This window comes from Schistosoma haematobium, chromosome 1 (genome assembly GCF_000699445.3).
Source record: "Schistosoma haematobium chromosome 1, whole genome shotgun sequence".
NCBI classification, from domain to species: Eukaryota; Metazoa; Platyhelminthes; class Trematoda; order Strigeidida; family Schistosomatidae; genus Schistosoma; species Schistosoma haematobium.
Window position 1 is genome coordinate 5787229 of NC_067196.1, and position 20374 is coordinate 5807602.

At 35.7% G+C, this 20374-nt stretch overlaps 1 protein-coding gene across 2 annotated transcripts; it reads left to right on the top strand.

Moving 5' to 3' along the window:
* The first annotated feature begins 4588 nt into the window (after positions 1-4588).
* On the top strand, positions 4589-16236 carry MS3_00009628 (uncharacterized protein). Of its 2 annotated transcripts, XM_051218022.1 has the most exons (6): positions 4589-4735; positions 4766-4951; positions 7946-8211; positions 11361-11634; positions 13810-13929; positions 15470-16236. In XM_051218022.1, the coding sequence occupies exons 1-6, from the start codon at positions 4628-4630 to the stop codon at positions 15752-15754; spliced, it is 1239 nt and encodes a 412-aa protein (XP_051073000.1). In that variant the 5' UTR covers positions 4589-4627; the 3' UTR covers positions 15755-16236. The 2 variants fall into 2 exon arrangements, with proteins under 2 accessions (XP_051073000.1, XP_051073001.1); XM_051218023.1 differs by having other exon boundaries at positions 4604-4951; positions 15470-16072.
* The last annotated feature ends 4138 nt before the right edge of the window (positions 16237-20374 follow it).

Consider the following 20374-nt stretch of genomic DNA (forward strand, 5'->3'; position numbering starts at 1 on the left):
TAGTCTCGTTCGTGCCTCATGAGTCTGCTATATCATCCGAATTCAAGGGCTGTGTGGTCTGCTGATCTGGACGCGAGACTGAAGTCTCGTCCGTAGATGGTGCAGGTGACACGTGCTGTTGACTGGGACGTGAGAATGAGGTCTCTGAAGTTTCCAGCGTGGGATCCGAAGTAGATGCAGAGATCGCGCTAGTAGGTTTGATGGGTCTATCATTGGATCTCAACATATCAGGTAGGGCACTACAATCGACATGTGCTCGCTTGAGACGATCAACGCTGAGATCTCGACACAGCCATGTCGATCAACCTTGAAGGTCTTTTCGTGACGAGAAATCACGTGAAAAGGTCCTTCGTAAGGCTGTTGCAGAGATTTGTGTACCGAATCTACTCGTATGAAAACATGTGAACAGGTAGATAACTTTCGGGGGAGAGTGACCTATCGATGTTGTATTCGAGTTGACACCGGAGACAGTGTTCGCACAAATTCAGACAGTCGTTGGACGTAGTCTGATTTACCAAAATCCACTGACACAAAGACCATCTCTCTCGAACATTCCTTCACCAGCACGTATTAGTGAGAATGGTAGGAAGCAGATTTAGGCGTGTTATATGTCACAGGTACATATTACTACAGAAGTTAAACTCCGTTTCGCGTAATTGAAACCGGTGTCTATATAACACTTCAGTGACCTATCCTGAGAGATGATACTTCGTTAGCTTTGATGAGAGTGGATCACAAGTAGGTGGGTGGAACATACAACATGAATCATCAGGATGTGGTGAGCAATACCATTGTTCTCCTGGCAGGTTTGAGTAAAACATTGTCAAAGCTGCTGAGAAAAGGCATTCCTGAGTTAAATGAACTGATATGGGAAGCCAATCAGAAGTGGTCAAATGAGAACTTGTGTTCACCAGCATAGACTTAGCAAATACAACCGTGGTCCTCAAATTCTCAACCCTGCGTGACTTGGGCCACGTCAACAGGGTTCGAAGAAATCGAGGGTCACTTTCTAAGTAGCTTAATGATCCAGATGACGCATGGAAATCAGTAAATGAATAGTTTGCTCTACCGACCTTTAGGAGTGTCTGATCGGCCAAAAAAATTCACAAGAATCTGAACCCCAAGTCTAACTTCCAAACAGCAGGAACCCCAACATCAACGTGCCCGAAAAAGTGGGAAACTGATCAACCTTCGTAACGATTCCTCAATAATCATGAACCAAAAAAACATTACTCACTTTCCTATCGGCCAGTACGACAAAACACCAACAAACACTAAGAAAGTCTAAAAGAAATGCATAAACGTCTCATTCCTAAGGAATCTCGTGAGTCGTTTCTTCACAAAGGAAACATCATTGTCTGTGATGTCTCAGGTAAGACGAACCCTGATTATGCAAACTGTGATATTCTACAGTGAAGGTTAATAAAGCAGTTCTCGACCCAGCGAGTTGTACGACTAGGCAGGAAACATAAAAGTTCTAAATCCCGGCCTACAGAGATAACCAATGGAGCTCACCTAAGGCAAGCTACATTTAACAGTGGACAATCCAATGCCTAACCTTGGGAACAAATAAACAATTGGCACCCGGTTTCCATGTAACAAACCACAAATATTTAACCCTTAAACAACCTCTGTAATTTCATTTTTCACACTCTGCAATCTCAACTCCATGCTTTATTCATTTTTTATTGTCATTTACTTCGTATTCCCTCCTTACAACTGGTAAATAACTGTATCTTGAGTTTTCTTTTGATCTCCACAGATACTGATGGTGTTACACACATTGAGCCTTAAAAAATACAATGGACCAGAACCTAATAAAACTTGATGCAACTAGAAACTTCTCCAGTGGAAATCAGGGACTCTCAGAAACCATCCATAATTACCACAGTCAACCATAACGATGGTTCAACCATTGCAGAACAGATCTTTTTTATTCTAGAATCACGAAAGATAAGCCTTCTCAAGAACATCCACATGCACGCCATATATTTTTGCCATATGATGACAAGTGAAGAGCATATATGGTCACACACATACAATGATTTATTTTTCTCGACTATTTGACAGGACCACAATCTCTCACCTTCAAAACATATTTAATTACATTTTATGAATAGTTAGGCCTCTGATTTTACATGGTATTAGGGGAGCTTAATATCAGTAAAGTAGGGGGGATGGCGTTACTGACTAGCAAATGCGATGGCAGGTAAATAACTTCAATCCGCCCATGTTAAATTACAGCTTCTCATAGTCTACTGGGATGTTGAGAACCAATGATGTTGATGCTAATTTCTCATGTCAAATACCTTTTTGTGTCGTGTCGTGCCAGTTGGTATTCGAACACTGTATTTCCTTAATTTTAACAATACACATATCAGAGTTTCAATCATTCTGAATCATCACCGTTTACACGATCCTCCGTTCATAAAAGGTTACACTCTGTCTTGTTTTCTTTAACCTGATGAAATATACCTAATTAGAAATTTTCCTTATAAAAAAGGTAAGTCTGAATGGTCATACCTTAGTAATTTAGTCACAAATGACTAAACTTCACTGGTCACGCACGATATCCGTCCTGCTTTTTGCACTTCCATTTTTTTCTCTTTTTCAGCACCTTCATGTTATGCCACCGAAGTCATATGTTTCACATATAACTTCGTACTGAGTTGTTGCCAATTCGCCCGGAATTTATCTGGTATCATTATCAAGAAAGCGCAGAGTAATACATCAAAGGGAAAGTCTTTGACTGTCTGCTCTGAAATTAAGTTTAATTCATTCTTGACCACAATCCGCTTGTCGCGACACGACCTTCATAAGGCACACCAACTTTCATATTGAGAGCTACAATCTTATAATTATTAACATTCGAACGTATGGAAATGCATCCTCTGTTTCCATGGTCAATGTGCCTTACAACGTATAAATTTAGTTGAGTAACTTACTAAGGCCTGTACCGTTCGTAACGATATGGTCTTGCCTGTAGACTGACATAACTCATGTAATACGTTGTTGTCTGAGAATACATATTATTATTTTTTTAAAAAGTGATTGACACTCTTGAATCATTTCGTGAAAACACACACTGGTTACCAGGTAAATTCTACATGCATCCGGAGAAACCAAATACTGAGAGGATTAGACACTTGTGGGCTGTCAAGTATAAGGAAAACATATGGAATTGACATGGACTTCTCAATCGGAATACTTCGTGCAGACAGATTGCCGATCCATTCACATAATGCTCCTTCAGACAAACAGGGAGAGAGAGATCACGAGTTTCAAATCAAAAGCATCAGCTGCCTACATACGAACGCTTCAACTTTACTGGATAAAAGGGATGAGTCGTATGAAGTAAGTAACTCGAAAAGAATTCACCTGGTAGAAATATCTGAAACATGGGCAGCTTCACAGATTACTGATAGGAGCTGGCAATACTCGGGATATCTTTATTCTGCAATGACACGAAAACGGAAATGGGAGACAGAACCGCCTTGTACTTACGATCTTGCCTGGTAACATACCAAAGTATACACCCAGGAGTTTATCAATTTTGATGAATCTGTATGTTGCTCCGTGAGACTTTCTAGCAATTCAGGTAACTCTCTTCTAGAGACATACCAGGTTGACAGTGATCTAGGAGTCTTTGTACGCTATGATTGATTGTCTTACACCAACTCCGACAAAAATGCCTTTGGAGCAAGTTGCACACTAGGGATGTTGAAGCGCATTTTTGGCCAGTTAGATGGTAACAGTTTCCAGTAAATTTCTGACGGTTTTATCCGACACTATTTAGAGTGCGACATAATAACTTTCCTCCCCTCACCCTATAAGGTCGAAAATACTTCGAGATGTATTCGAAGTTTAGCCACGAAATCATTTATGGGACTCGAACTAGGACAAACCACATATCACTCAATCTCTGCCCAAACAAGTATAGGCGTCTCCAAACGGGCCGTTTGATGATTATTCCGGTGCAATTATGACCCCCAAAACCCCTACATTAGGCGACTGAGCCGTCGTCAGCAGGATTGAAAGGGGTCGGAGGTCACCGCCGAAGATGCTGAACTGCCCAATGACTCATTAAATCCAAAACAGTCCACTATATCCCTTTCCATTCTTACTTGGGCTCAGTCCGAACACAAACCTTGGAATCACAGTGTGGCGAAATGGAGTGTAAGCGAACTTTCCAAGTTCCACTAGTGGTGGAATTTCGGAATTCGCTCTCGGCTGAGACCGTCCAAGAGACTTACCAAGTGTTCTTCAAGAGGAGGCTCAACATATTCTCAAGGACTCAGGATATAACTTCGCCATGATTTACTTATAATTGTCTTTCTATCATTAAATATACCTTGGTTCCTATCTAAAGGCATCAGTGATTCATTCATACTAGATACGGAAGCATGGTAAGCGAAATCTATTCCATCCACAACATTTTGAATCCTCTTTCTTCCCTAGTATGTTGTTGAAGTTCCTCGTGGACGTTTTCGTATCACCCAAAGGTCGTCAATAAATTTCGGTCTCGCCCTCCATTTTCCCACAGCGATCTCAAATCTTCGAAAGTTTAACACCCGTAATGTTAGGGTCTGTTATTTAAAGGCGCAATATATGTATTGAGCGGTGCCAAATGTCTTTGACCTTCAACCTGGATGATCATGTTCCCGAGCCTTCCACTTCTGTAGAAGAATTAAACAAAGAATTAACTAAAATGCGTAAAATAGTGCGAGCTGCCAAGGTATAATGTAAAGTATTTTCTAAAACTCAGGTGTATGCATTCCGAGATTTGATGCGGAACGTCAAAGAATTACGAGAACAGATGTCTCGTCTTGGAGGCTGCAGACGATTAGAAAGCAAAATAGAACACAGAATTTCTGATATAAAGCTCCTGCACAACCTCTCGGTCGTCCGTTTATGCAAACGGTTATTGGCAGACGAACATGATAAAAAGCACGTATGTCCTCAGATACCTTTTTAAATAGGTTAAACATGAGACCGATGTCCATTCCGAGTTTCTTCATACCTCGCAAAATTCATTCTCTAAGACACGGCTTAAAGGTTTCGTCGGAGCTATATGCTATGCCGCTAAACCGTACTGATTTCAATAATTTGGATTTGGGAGCTCATATGTTTAATGTGTGATTCTATGTTGTTTTTTTATAGTTACGTAATGAAAACCTATGCAAACAGTGTAAGAGTCCAAGTGTAGAGACGAACGTTCAATTTCCACACGTTCCTGTATGCCTTACTAGTACTCAACTACCGTGTTAAAGATAAACATAGATATCTCTAGTACTCATTTGTCTCAAATGTAAATGTTCTTGGGGTTTTCAAGACTCCAAACTTTATAGCTAATTTATCAGAGCAAGCTGCACAGTGTCACGATCAGATCTTACCCGTAAGTTACGTCAATTATTTGAGGTATTACAACCTATCAACTCAGTGTCCTAAGTAGTTACAAATATCACGATGGTAAACAACATAACTTTCCCGATTTAACACTTTGAAATTCGTAATACATCTTAAAATGTGTATGACGTGAAAAAAGCTACAACTACTAAATACTGGTGGTGCAATCGTGAAATAAATGTTTCTGAAAATACTCTACTAAAATCTTCAAAAACATAGCTCCCTACTTTTTTGTCACCACTTGACAATGTGGTATCGAGTGTACTTCTAATGAAATCTCAGGTTAGAGTTACTAAAATTGTGCTAGTTTGATGTGTTGAATCCATAACCAGTGCTTTTTGTTACCATCTAAGCTGCTGTCCTCAAGATTAATTTTGTGACAAGATTATCACAGTGTTTACTTGTCGTACTGTTTACATATAGTAAACACCAGTACTTTGTTGAGTGGACTCAACACCTGACAAGCAAGTGATGTTTTTGGATTTAGTTCAACTCCAGCTAAAAATTGCTTTCAGATAGAATGATTCGACCACTGAAATTGTTCTCTATTCTTAGAAAGTAAGAGTTTCGGCAAGACTATGATTTATGGACGAATCAATCCAATTTACGATAACAGGTCTTAGACTTCTGCGCAAAATTCATTCGCTTATTTGTTTAAATAGCGTTTCGGCATTTTAGCTTATGAAAACAATAAATATGATTCCTAACCCTAACCATCAACTGTAAATCGTAATCCCTATTCTTCACACTGTTTTATAACCCTGAGTTAGCCCTAGTAAGCCGGTAGACATCCTCATGGTCGCTGTAGCACTATTCAAATGTCGTCCATAAATTATAGTCTCGTCAAGTTTTTATTCTATTTATTGTTTTTGAAATATATCTCATTTTGATATGACTAGTCATCAGATAAGTTTCATTTCTCTATCTCTATTTCATACACATTCAAAGATTTTGGTCCAAAAATCAAAATATACCTAGTTTTTGTTTTCATTCGCCTAGAAATCTAAATGAGTTTCATCATCAGCCACATCTCATTTCTCGATCTTAGTCAATTGTTGTGCTTGCTGCTAATTTCATCACACATATATTCTATGTACGTGCTTTGTAAAGCCGTCTAGGCAGCAAATTCATTAGTCTTTTAATCAGATTAAATGAATCCATTGAAAATGGTCTGAGATTTGCGTTTCTACTAACCCATTGTGTCTCTTGATATCTTTTCTTAAGGCTTTTCTGTTTACTCACTTAACACTAAACTCGATACATAAGTATGTAAGGAATTTAAAGGTGACTCACCCAGCGAGACGCTTAAGTTGGACAGATCAATTTAGAAAACTTGTAGTGTAGGCAAGCTATAGATGATGTTTTCTACACACCCGGCGGTCATTGATAGATAAAATCTCTAGACTAGCTACCCTTTTTCCTGTCTATCGATTCATCTGCTTTAGTGGAGGAACTTGTATTAGATTGCCCACAAACGTTTTTCGTGCTCATGTGCTTAGACATGTCTATTCTGATCAGTAGTCTCAATCTCACTTAACGCTAAAATTTGTATACTTCATACTATTCATATCAGTAGCCTTGAGTGCTGTTAGAGGTATGAGGACGGTTATCGATCCCCAGTGGTCCACACCGTGAAAGGGTTCTTCTAGAGGCACCCAAAAAGGAAATTGGGTTAGAGTTAGTCTTAGTGACCTGAAAGCGTGACCGCAGTGCCCAAGGGACAACTGCTTGAGGCCGGTTACGCAGGACCTTTTTGTGAGTAATTTTCGTGTCAGCTCTGTACTTGTTGAAACCTTACCGGCAGAGATTAAACTCCGTGAGGTAGGTCAAGGAGTGAATTTTTAAGGTCAGCAGTACGACTTCTTCCTCGAACATTAGGTTTGCTGCTTTTAGTATTACCGCTCTTCAACCGACCTGCCTGGCATGGTAGGATCTTGATGAACGATTGTTCCAGCGAGTATAGCTCGGTTGGTCCCTCGAGATAGGTAAGCCCAGCCACCACGTCAAGATAACATTAACGGTCGGGACCAACATTAACAATGTTATTTTATAATCCAATAATTTTAAACGATATATTTTCTTTAAACCTGATCACTTTTTGGATTACTAGTTTGGATTTATAACCGTACAACTTGAAGATGATTTCTTGAAAAAAATATTCTTCGTTCATATATCTGTTTTTAATATAATTGGAATTTTTCGATGACTAAAATATGTAACTGTTGATTGGAAGCCCGGCCATTGCTTTCACCTTGACGTGATGGTTGGGCTAACCTATCGTGATGAACCAATCGGGATATACACACTGGGATTAGAAAAGGTCAACCCTAAATATTCGCTCCTTGACCTACCTCATCTTGTCGTGCTACTGAGGCTTGGCAACTTGGACCAATGCATATATGTGCTTGGCCCTACGTTGTAGGCTGATTGACTAACTTCATTGGAAGGAATTCAGTGGCGAGAGGGTGTGTGAATATTCTCGATTATCGATTTATTGCACAGCAGTATAAAAAATAATCATTCATATTATTCTTACTAGCTTCAGAAATATGGACGTAATCTCACTCAAGAAGACCGTTTAGTTATACGTCTCAAATCATCGAAACCTGTATCAACCTTCATCAAATCATTTCGTGAAAAACATGAGGACTGGATTAGTCTGGTTCATTATTTGGTTTACAAAAATGTGTCAGGTAAATGGAAGTCAAGAGAACAGAAACGTCGAAATAGGAAAGTTCGTGGATCCTTACCATTGCCTCCTGCACCTGTTAAGGAAACAGGATTTAGTATTCCGGAGGATCAAAGGTAAAGCTTAATTTAGTTAGATATTTCAACCATCAAAGTGACGAGATTATTTTTTATTGTGTGATCATTTCAGTTCCCACATAAAATGTTTACTCTAATTAATTATTTGTACAGGCAATTTTATGTTATATACACCAGTATTTCACTAACATTGTCCGATTTTATTCAACGTAGATTGAACTTTTGTGAATCTTGCTTGTCGAATTATGTATTCCAAAATCAATTATATATGAATTTACGTTTAGGTAAATTACAAGCAAATATTTCAAACTTTATCCGACTGATGAAATCGTTTGATTTTCAAGATAAACTGATCAATTTAACTGAATTGAGTACTCAAGCATCGCTTGTATTAATAGAAATGTCTATAGTTTGCCACATTAAATTCACCGATCTTTGCAGTACTGTCATTTTGAAAAAAAAACATCAAAAAAGCTGGAAAAGTCCTGCTGTAATCATGATGTCAATTCATTCCTGATCAATCATGATAGATAACACTAATTTGTCCTTGATTATATTGTGTGCTCATGAAAAGGGAGCACTTCCTGTAGGTTTTCATTTTTCTATCCCTACAGCACAAATGTTTGAATTGCCAATCAGTGTCCAATTCGGAAACCCCTATAATCAAATGGATACCTTAGACCATACATCCTTAAAGAATCAAAGTTAGTGTAAAGCTAAATCTTTAAATATAACGCACCATTCTCATGTTCCTTGACAAAAGCAGAGAAGCATATCAACTTCTCATAATTTCAAATTATTAAAAAGTTTGTAACAGTGCTGAAATTATTCTTGTTAAACCTGATACGACATCATGTGTTGTTGTTACTAATTAATGCGGTTACGGGAATATGATGGTAGCCATTCTCAGTGACGAGAGCAAATTTATGGCCGATGTTAACTCTGAAGAATTATGCAAATTATAAAGGAAAATCGACTCGAATTTAATGGAATTTCTTAACATGAATGCTATTAACAAATAGGAATCTAATTTGTTAAAACCTATGTGTCTACTGTATCCGCATTTTTATAGACTTCCAAGAATTCATAAGCTCAATACCCCCTTACGTTTAATCTTGTCTGTATAAAATCCACCTACACATAATCTTGCGAAAAGGGTAACGAAAGTGTTAACTCGTATTCTAAACTAATTTTTATTACTATTTTTTGGAAGGTTCATTCGAATTAGTTACTTGATGGATATCAGTATTAGTACTAAGGCAATGTAATCACTTGGTGTAAACACTTTATATACAAATGTACCTCTTAGGAAGACTTGATATTTTGTGTGACTATCTGTATCATTAAACAATCCTCAGGTCCCATTTCCTGTAAAATCTCTGGAGGATTTATTATTATTGTGTACTGATAATGTGAAATTCACTTTTTAGTAGAAGCATTTTCGACAAATTGATGATGTAGCTATGAATAGTCCTTTAGGACCGTTTGTGGCCGATATGTTTGCGGTATATGTGGAAAATCTAGCGGAAGACTCAATTCAAAAGATATCTCTATAATCAATACGTGGATGACATATTAGTCATAAGTGATAAACGTAAAGTGCGAACCGCATGTTGCAGGAACTCAACATAACTCAAAATCACATCTGTTTTACATGAGAAGAAGAGGTGAATAACCTACTTCCATCAAACGTTCTGTGTATAGAAAGCCAATACGGATAAGGTCACATCTTAATTTTTATAGTCACTATCCAGTTCAGTACGAACGCGGATGAATAAAACGGTTATTCAATAGGATCAATCGTATTTGAACTAGCGATATTATTGAGGGAGACGATACGCTTTCTACTGTAATATTGATTAATAACGGTTATTCATCGAAGTTTACAAACTCCTGGATATGTAGCAATATGACCTACGACGTTTTTGGCACCCAAAAAACTTGTCTATATTACCCTACAATTCAGAGGTAACTCAAATAGTCTCATGTTGTAACGGTGACTTAGATTAACTATAAGACATTTTACGCAGCCCAACTGATCACTATCTAAAAACCAAAGTCTCTGTTTCACCAAAAACCCGAACAGTATGTAAATGGTCGTGTCACATCCTATTACGTCTGCCAATTTACATGTATATGCGAAAACATATATACAGGAAGGAGTAATCTTGAGCTGTAAGTTACTGTTTGAACACATACATAAATGGCAACAAAGAAATGTGTTTCAATGGTCGAATAAGGTTACAGGACAGACAAATATATTTCTCAACTGCAAAATATTTGCTTGGAACGGTTCATACAGTTGATATCAAGTCCGCCTTTTTGATGTTATGCAGGAGTTCAGGGGCATATAATAAGGTTTATTGAAGCCCTGGCTATACGAAAACTGAAACCATTACATGTTAAAAGCAGTTTGTTCTTAGTCTCAACTTACCCTGGTAATACTTATTTATTATCTAGCGTGGTTTTGACATTGTGTACTTTATTTTTATTTTTCTAATATATAATATCTTAACTAGTATACATGTGATCAGATTTTTCGAAACTTATTTTACAAATATATCACGTAGTTCTGGTAAACTTCATCGTCTCATCGCATTATCCTCTCTTTTACAATTTTAATGTCTGTTTTATGTCATGCTATTTTCAAAGCCGGAGACCTTATCTAAGAAATGTTCTATGTGAATGAAAAGCATCCCGGTTATCATCACCCATCTATTTATGAACCAGTATTCTTAATCCATTACAATTCAGTAGTTCTTGGCACATTGCGAGTTATATTGCGTACGTACGAAGAATAGATCTCTCTTTGTATATTTAGCTTAGAGTCATATTAAATTTTGTAAAGGTCAAGAAAACCCGTTTGTAGTGATCAAAGAGAATGTCTAACTACTCAAACTAAAGTGGTTATGGTGAGGTTCGAATCCGCGATCATGGTAACTACTTTTCCTAAATATATCGTTAATTAGTAGTAGTGCCACTATCTGCTGAAACTGAAGTAGATGGATTAGGCTTCTAAACACATTTTTTCATCTCAGTATTTTGTTTAGAATCGCATCTCATGTCAAAATTTAATCTTACTCCTTATTTCTATTAATATTTAAACTTGTTATAAATGACTGAATAACTAATTATCTTCAAGTTATTTACCATTACATTTTGTTCTGAACCCATTTTCATTTCTTTAGCAACAATCTCTCATCCTATCGTATTCACAACGTATGTTCAGAATCTGAAAGTTGCATAAAAACACTGTCAGTCCAACATACTCTTAGTGGTAATAGCATACTCAGTGATACTAATTCAGATATGCCAGAAATAATCACTCGGTTACTTGAACGAAAAGGTATTAAAAAAAGTGAAGATTCCAATACCATGGATAATCATACGTATATGACAAATGGATCAATGGAACAAACAGTAAATAAACCAAAGAGAGTAAAACTTCCATTAAAATCTGATGTAAGACTCATTCACCATATTCCTTAATTTTTATTAATATATTAATATATCTTTAAGGAAATTCAAGCAATGGTTTCAGTTGGCTTAGCTTTATGACAAAGTTAAGAAGATTAAAGGAGAATCTGTGATCGATTATAGCAGCCATTTGTTAAATATTACGAGAATATTCATGTGAGAAATCTATTGGTTCATGCAATTAGGATGTACGTTTATAGGTCACTCATTCACCTTCAAACTACTGCTGTTATAATATAGTGAAGTAAACGTTAGGTTATAAGCTTAACTAGTTTTCGTCTACCATATACCCTTTCAGAATTAAATCTAAACTACTGTTCATCATAATAGACAAAATAAACTCAACTGAAATCAAGTTGTGAAATAGATTGTCTTCAAAGTGAACAATTTCTGCAAGTCTATGCTGATAATCATGCTCTTATTTGATGGAGTTTACTAAAATCAAGGATGAGACATATCCTCAGTGGTAATTTAGGGTGGCCACTTGATATCTTCAATTGACTAGACTTAGAAATTGGGACTATTTTATTCCGATTTGATGGGTAAAGAATTCAGGTTTGAACCCCGCAACGTCTATTTCAGCCTAAGTAGTCGAATAGTTCCACTAGCTTTCACACAATGTGGCTGAAAATCGAGTACATAAATCCGTACTTAATAAAAGAGTTACGTCGTTATTATTATGTATTGATAGTTTAACTTTTATAATTATTTATATCATACCTAGTTAGGCATTTTTCACTCCAGATGTGTTTTCCGCTCATTTAGAATTATTGTTGATTATCAGTTGTCTCAAAGGATATTTAACTTCTTTTTTTTTACGACTAAGCGTAATCTTGAATGGTTAACACTGATCTAAAGATGGATTATTTTAAAAATTTATCCATCAGAAATCTAGCATTCTTCTCCTTGACCCTATTTTTAAAATTAAGTATTCAAGATTTAGCTACAAAAATAGTCAAACGTAAGTTTTGTATATGTTAATACTTATATGCAAAATTTGTATGTAAAAAAGGTGGGGACTCATCGTTTTGTCAAGTAATTCAATACGTTTAGAGGGTACTTTTTAACGATAAATAGCTTTGTCAAGATCTGATAATTTCAAATGACATAACCATTTGTTTGTAATAACAATATTTCAGTAATTTATCGTCATTTCATTTTATTTGTGTGTGGGCTATAATACTGCCTGGGTGCTCAGACCGAAGCAGGTGATTTTGTTAGGGGGCCACAGCTGGAGCGTTTGACTTAAAGGTCTAATCCACAAGGCAGTGGAGCAACGTCAGGAGATGCTGTTCCATGGTAACTGGTGACCAATAATTGGTTCATTGTTATGTATCTGGTGCCCCTTTGTAACAATATTTATGCGTTCAAATAAATAAATAAACAATATTAGTATATTCATAATATCTTATTATTAAAATAATGGATTTCAGAAATTAGGCAACATTTTGCGAGTCGTTTTATTTTTAGTAATTAAATAATTGTTTTCTATTGAGATCATGAACCGATTGATGTTAGGTCACCACTGAAAACGTGGAAGTCCAATTGTGTGACTCCTCAGCAGTGCGCACCCACAATTCCGCCTGTGTCATCCTAACCCAGCTCTTTTGGTCTCGCACGCGAACGCTTAACCTCTAGACCACTGAGCCGGCTGGCATCCAATGGTGTTAATGTCTAACCTCGAACAACTCATGAAATTGCTCGACCATCTCCTATTGTACTGAGGTAGATACTTGACACATATTGGCTCCACTGGTCACGATTTCTCACTAGAACTCCGAGAATTCCCTCACGAAGCTAGTCAATAGTGAGCACATGGTAATTATCAGTATGAGGTTGTGGAGATTATTGTTTCTTAATATCAATAATACTACTTTCAAGTAGACTATTGAAACTTGACAAAATTATTTTATACTTTGCGAAAAAGAAATACAAAGAACTGACTCATACAATGTTTCGAAATATCAGAAATTTAGTTTCCTACTTATTAGTTGGATATAAATATGAATCTTTTTTATTGATTCTGTCCATTTAGTAATAAATTAGTTTTGTTGCTTCATTCGACGTTTACTTTGTTAAAAGAGAAAGATTACTGAGCAAATATTTAAAAAAATACCAATCTACTTTCATGTCTTTCTTAATTGTCAATATTTTAATTAGATAAAGATCGAAACTTCATTCAATTCTTGTCATGGAAATCCTGCAGAAATACAACAAATTGATGATTCAATATTTGATGATCCTCTTGGTAATGATGATAAAGATGTCAGAAAATTATATGTAAGTGTCATTGTTTATTTGCGTTAAAACTTCAAAGTACTTTCATTATTAAAATCTCTGTCAAATCTTTCTATCCATTTCGTTTAATCGCCATCATTACAACTTTAAATTTCCCTACTACTTTAATTATTGATCTGAATGATGAAGATACTTCAAAATGTATAGATTTTACAGAGTATTTTTCATAAGTCCTGTTAACATTAAAGTAATATGCTAAGTGCATACTGTTATTGAATAACTTATGTCTTCACTGTAGTTGGTTACATCTGTCCACTTCAGTCTCATTATTGCTACAGTATTAATAATTTTTCAGGAAATATCTTCCAGCAATGAGCCATTGTTATATCTATATATACATAGATCCAGTTGGTAGACACTGCAAAAAATATACATACAACTAACAATTCTATATCTTCATTATATGAATGAAGACTTATAAAAGGACTCTCAATAGGCATTTTCTGCTTGCCTATTGCCTTACAACAATATAAATACGCATTCTGTTCTTAGAAAACATTCCAAAATTTCGTTACGTACTTTAATAATAATAATAATAATAAATGTATCCGTGTTGGTTATTGATATTATTTCGATAGGTCCGTAAGAGTATTGTGATAAACAAGAATACAAGCGATGATAATCAAATGTATTTGAATACAAAATTACAGATCCGAAAACGATACAGTAAATACTTTATAAGCAAAATGTCAATCAATTGTCTCAGACTTGATTGTTCCTTCGTTTCCACACCAACTACTTTATGTTTTTATTCTATTCTCTTCGATCTTATTAACATTCTGCCACCAGGCATTTCACTTTCGACCGGTGACACATACTACTTATATTTATTGATATCAGTAGTTCACACTAGCGTATGAACTAATCACACATATTGTACAGTTAAGTCATCTAGTCTTTATATTCTATAAACTGTTGTCTTTTTAAAAATATAGTTTGCCTAATCATCAGTCATGCTGACAGTCAGTAATGTTTCAAAAAACTTAATAATATTTCACTGATTGAGATCATGAGTTATTTGAAGTCAGACTACCATGGAAAACCTGAACGGCCGTTTCGTCTTAGTATGGGACTATTCAACAGTGCGCATACACTCAACAAAACCATTTCTGATAATAATCAACATATGCTCACTATTAACAGTCTCCAAGACGTATTTCCTAGAGTTCTAGTGAGAAGCAGTGATCAATGGAGCTCAACCGGGTCTTTTGTGAGATAGTAACTCACTGAAAAAAATAGTGGACGGTGGCTCAATTTCGTGGATTAATTGAAGTTAGACATTAACACCATTGGATGCCGGCCGGCTCAGTGGTCTAGATGTTAATCGTTCACACTCAAGACTCATAGGTTCTGTGTTGGAATCTCGTGAGGCGGAATCGTGGCTGTGCACTGCTGAGGAGTCCCATACTAGGACGAAACGGTGGTCTACCTTCATCCAACTCATGATCTCGACCATTGAAATTACTATAATATCCACAAAAGACCCTTCTGATATTAATCATATTTCTTTACTATTTTATAGAAGAAAAATTTTGTGAAACAACAACACATGAAAAATTATCCTTCAAAACTAAATTCACGTAAATCTTATAAAAAACAAAACTTTACTAAATTTCCATACAAAATGAAACAAGATAATTTACAAATGCCTAGTACAACATCTAATCTTACAGAACCTGTTATATCTGAATTATCTAAACCTGGTTTACATCCATCATGGGAAGCTAAACGATTAGAAAAAGCAAAAGTTATGGGACTATGTAAAAGTTCAACGAAAGAAGTAAAACGTATTATATTTGATGGTTAAATGATTATTACAAAAACAAAACAACTCAATTATTGATTTAATATTCACCTTAGATTTACTGTATACAGTTAATTGATAATTCTGTACATTTAATAGTGATAATAATGATTTTATCCACTGAATTATTGCATATACACTCAGTGAAGATTCCTACTATTTGTCTTTATTACCAACTAGGTGTATCTAACATTTCTTTAGTGTTTGTTTTGTCTTTATGGCCCGCTAGTTATCACGTAATCTAATCACCAATCAAAATACGAATTATTCGCTCTTGTACTGTTCTAAACCAATGACGTTCGTTCGGTCTGATCAGTCTAGCGTCCTATTTGGTCCGTTGCTCGCCTAGCCCGTCCAATCGAGTCCAAAATGCTAGTAACAGCCTCCACTGTGCGAATCATTTATTTCAGACATACTGGGTTTATACATCAACTAAACAGACCGCAACGCACCATAAAATAAGAAATAACATTCGTACACAATAAAGCCAAAATGTGGCTGTGAACGTGGGGCATAGTAATTAATAAACTGAGTATAACTTGAGAACAGTAAATTGTACAATAATAATCCATAAGTCAATATGAAGCTTATAGTAAGGGGAATATAGGTATACATAATCTAATTACTGAATAGTTGTACCATAGGAATATATAGATAATATTTGTCCACTAATAGGTCTCAGAAGTTGTTCGTAATTTAATCTTCGCTACGATATAACAGTATTCATGTTTTTTCTTCTTCAAAACTCACACTGTTGACATGACAATTGCAACTATTGTTTTAGTGAGTTGTTTGTTTGTTTATTTTTTGGGGTGGAGTGGAAATTTATCAAAATCTTTTCTTGTACGGATTTTCCGAATGTTGAATCATTTAAACATTATCAGAAGGGGTTTGTGGAGATTTTAGAAATTTTCACAGATTGAAATCATGAGTCAGTTGAAGCTAGACCACCATTGAAAACCTGGAAGCACTGGACATTGTTAGTCAGCTTTTTGTCAAAAATTGTATAATCCTATGCTAAGGAAGATAGTTTATGAAAACTTTTGTTGATAAGGATACATGAGTAAAAGATAGAGAGTTTTCAATTGATTCCTTATCGTAAAGTAAACAATCGTACATTCGTAAAATCGTTAGCGAACACTCAAATTTATGTAAAATACGGCGTTTAAACTATTACTTCATTTAATTAAGTGCGACTATATTATATGAATTAATATGTCACTACATATTAGCTTATATCAGACCATGTCTAATTATCGATGTTGATTGAATTCTATTAGATGTGCAATAAAATGGATTTGGTTAGCTAAGCGTCTCAGTATTAGTTGGCGTTGAACATTAAAGTTTCGAAAGTAATCCAAGTGACTGTTGAGAAATTAGCAGTATTGTATCATTGTCCAATAGTTTTTCGCATAAGATTTCAACTATCAGTTGTATAACTTCAATATTATTAAATTACTTCAGGTGTTATCTAATTAAATCTATCTGATCAAGTATTAACTTGTTCATAGTCTAGTTTGGTAAAAGGTAATTTTAATTCTACCTGTTATTATCGGTAGAATAATAATCGTTCTAATAAATAACAGGGGTTATTTTATCAAAAGAATCTTCCTACAGATATTGCTTCCATCAGTCGAAGAAATTAGCATGACCATCAGACAGCAAAACAGCTGAAGCATTGAAGTCAGGGATAAAAGTAACTACAAAGATGCTTTACATTCTATTCAGGAGGACGAACAGTTGCAGACAGATTGGAAAGAAGGATAACTCATCAAGATACCAAAGGAAAGAGATCCTAGTAAGTCTGAGAACTACAGACATCACACAACTATGGTGGTGTGCGCTACTTATGACAACAGATATAAGTAGTATGCAACGCCAATCGGAAGTGGAAACCATGGTAGCAGAAAGTTAAGATCAATTTGAAAAGAAAGTAGCAAGGAATTACAGCTCGGAAGATTCATGCGAAATTTGAAAGACGAATGATGGAATTTTGCAAATGGTTCTCATGCTTCACCAAGAGATTCTATAATTTTGTACTAAAAATACATTGGTTGTCCCCACCTGAGCGTTCGTTCATAACACTATCAATACCAGGAGTTTCGGACAAAGTGCTGTTGAACCAAATAAAAGATTCGGTAGATTCAGAACTCCAAGACCGACAAGCTGGCTTTCGTGAGCATCGATCATATGCCGATCAAATCGCGAAACTACGGATCATCTTTGAACAATCAATTGAATGGAACTCGTCACTATACATTAAATTCCCTGACTATGATAAGTAGTTCGACAGTGTGGATAGGAGAATCTTCTTCGACACTGTAGTGTACTTGAGAAAATCGTCAACATCATACGGAATCCAAGCGACGGACTACACTGTAAAGTCGTCTATGAAAAGCAGCTCACTGATGCATTCTGAATGACGACTGGTGTCAGACAATGCTGTTTGCTTTAGCCCTTTCTCTTCTGGTGGTTGGCTGGCTTGTGATTACCTCCACATCTCAAGAGAAGCACAAAATACATTGGACAGCTTTGATGTAGCTAGATGATTTGAACTTCGCAGAGGAACTAGTTCATCTATCCCATACAGAGTAATAATAATAAAGAATTAATATGGCAGTTCTTGGATTTCGGTGCGAAGCTCGTTCATTCATATGGCGAAATAACATTATGGCATTACAGTTAATATCAGTTAGTGATAAAAACTAACTCTTGCCCATAACCGTAACTTTTAAATATAATTCTTGGTCCTAGTGAGTGAATGAAGTTTTTCAATACCACTTCTGTATTGCTCCAAGGTCGTCCATAAATTATAGTCTCGCCTTTCAGGTATTAAATATAAAATAGTCTATCAAAAAATAAGGGTATCGTATCAGTTAACGCTTATCAAAATAGCCAAGGGTTTAATGGTCTTAGACGTAATGGTAATGGATAGCAATATTTAATAGAAGACATGTAAAGGGTAATTTTCTACTTCACGAATATAAATGATGTGAACAATATGATAGTAATTGGACCTGACGATGTATGAAATTAATTAGCGTGTTAATATTGTGGTAGAATAAGAGACTGAACTTGACTATTGTTTACAGGTAGATCATTTTTGATCTAATGAATTACTATACCTTCAGCTGTGCACAAATTTCTGATCCAAACCTTTGAACCAGTTCATGTGACTCGGTAGATAATCTCGAACTATGATTCACTTGACCATGTGTCATAAAATAATCCCCTATTTTACAAGTATATCTTTATTGATGTCTTCAAATTGGTATATAACATTTGATGGTTTTGCAGTTAATTTTTACACACATCGAAAATTCTTGATTGTTCATGTTAGTTTCTGTTCGATCAGCTAGGTATATCTGATAAAAATTTATCCAATTCCAAGGGTTCATATCAAAGTAGTTTGATTTCTGTAGAATCTAAGTTATTATGTATAAAGATGGACTGCAACTGGCAGTAAGATCTAGGAATTGCAATCAGTAATACTTCGGACTCATCAGCTCGAAATAAAAGCATTTCAGTATCGATGTTTACTTCAAGGCTCAATACTAGTTAGTTTATTAGCGAACGCACAATGCGTTATCCATTTAACTACTAAATCCAGATAGTAATTAACTTATGAAACAAGTTTGAAAAGGCTTGAATTATCCCGTTGCTTGGTATTCATTACTTTTGATTAGTTTTAGTTATCATAAATAGATTGGATTGTTTCGAATCAAATATCATGTTATAAGTTTCTAAAGGAGAGATGGATTATGCGCAGCAGAGGAAACTAGGATGCGCGTATCATCATATGTTGAACACAATGGTCATATCGAGTTCATACGCACATACTACCTGAGTAAATACCTCTTGAAGCCAGTCACTAATGAGTATACGATTACTAGAATCACAGAAGGGTCCAGTGCTTCCGGGTTTTCCATGATGGTCTAGGTTCAATTAACTCATGAATTCAAACATTGAAATTACTATAATATCCACGAAATCCCTTCTCTGATTATAAAAATATGTTTCATCCATACATCGATGCCGACGAATAATCACAGGAGAATCAAATATGGCAAAACCTGAGTTCGAAAAATATTATTCATTGCCTGAGTTAATATATTTCACAAAAGAAATTAATAATGTGAGCAGCAGACAGGGACTGGTTGATGATGTTATAAGTAAACAGACACATACATGCACACCTAGTAACAATATGACGCTCAAGCACATTATATGCAAAGACATGAATGAAAGAAATATATTTACCGAAAATCAGAGGTTCTTATGAAGAGAACAGAGTTATTAGGATCATAAAGATGACTCAGTGGTCACACACTGTCTTAAAATCTGGAATAAGCTCGCACATGTTTCATAACAGAGATGTCACTGCACAACAAGGCACACAAGAATTCCCATGATTTTGTTGGTGAGAGGGATAGACGTTATCTGAAGGTGTATTAAAATAAACGACATTTAAGTGACATTTGTTGTCGATCACTTGTCAGCCAAAAGTATTTACTGTTCGTTACCTACTCACCGTAATACTGTGTAACATAAATTATTACCGTAATTTAAAAATAGACCGAAATTGAAATTTTGTCAATATTCGATTTATGCTTTTACTTGGAC

Coding starts and splice junctions, on each gene's coding strand:
- MS3_00009628 (XM_051218022.1), top strand. CDS start 4,628: ATGTCTTTGACCTTCAACCTGGATGATCATGTTCCCGAGCCTTCCACT. Junction 4,952..7,945: donor ACGAACATGATAAAAAGCAC/GTATGTCCTCAG, acceptor TATTCTTACTAG/CTTCAGAAATATGGACGTAA. Junction 8,212..11,360: donor AGTATTCCGGAGGATCAAAG/GTAAAGCTTAAT, acceptor TCATTTCTTTAG/CAACAATCTCTCATCCTATC.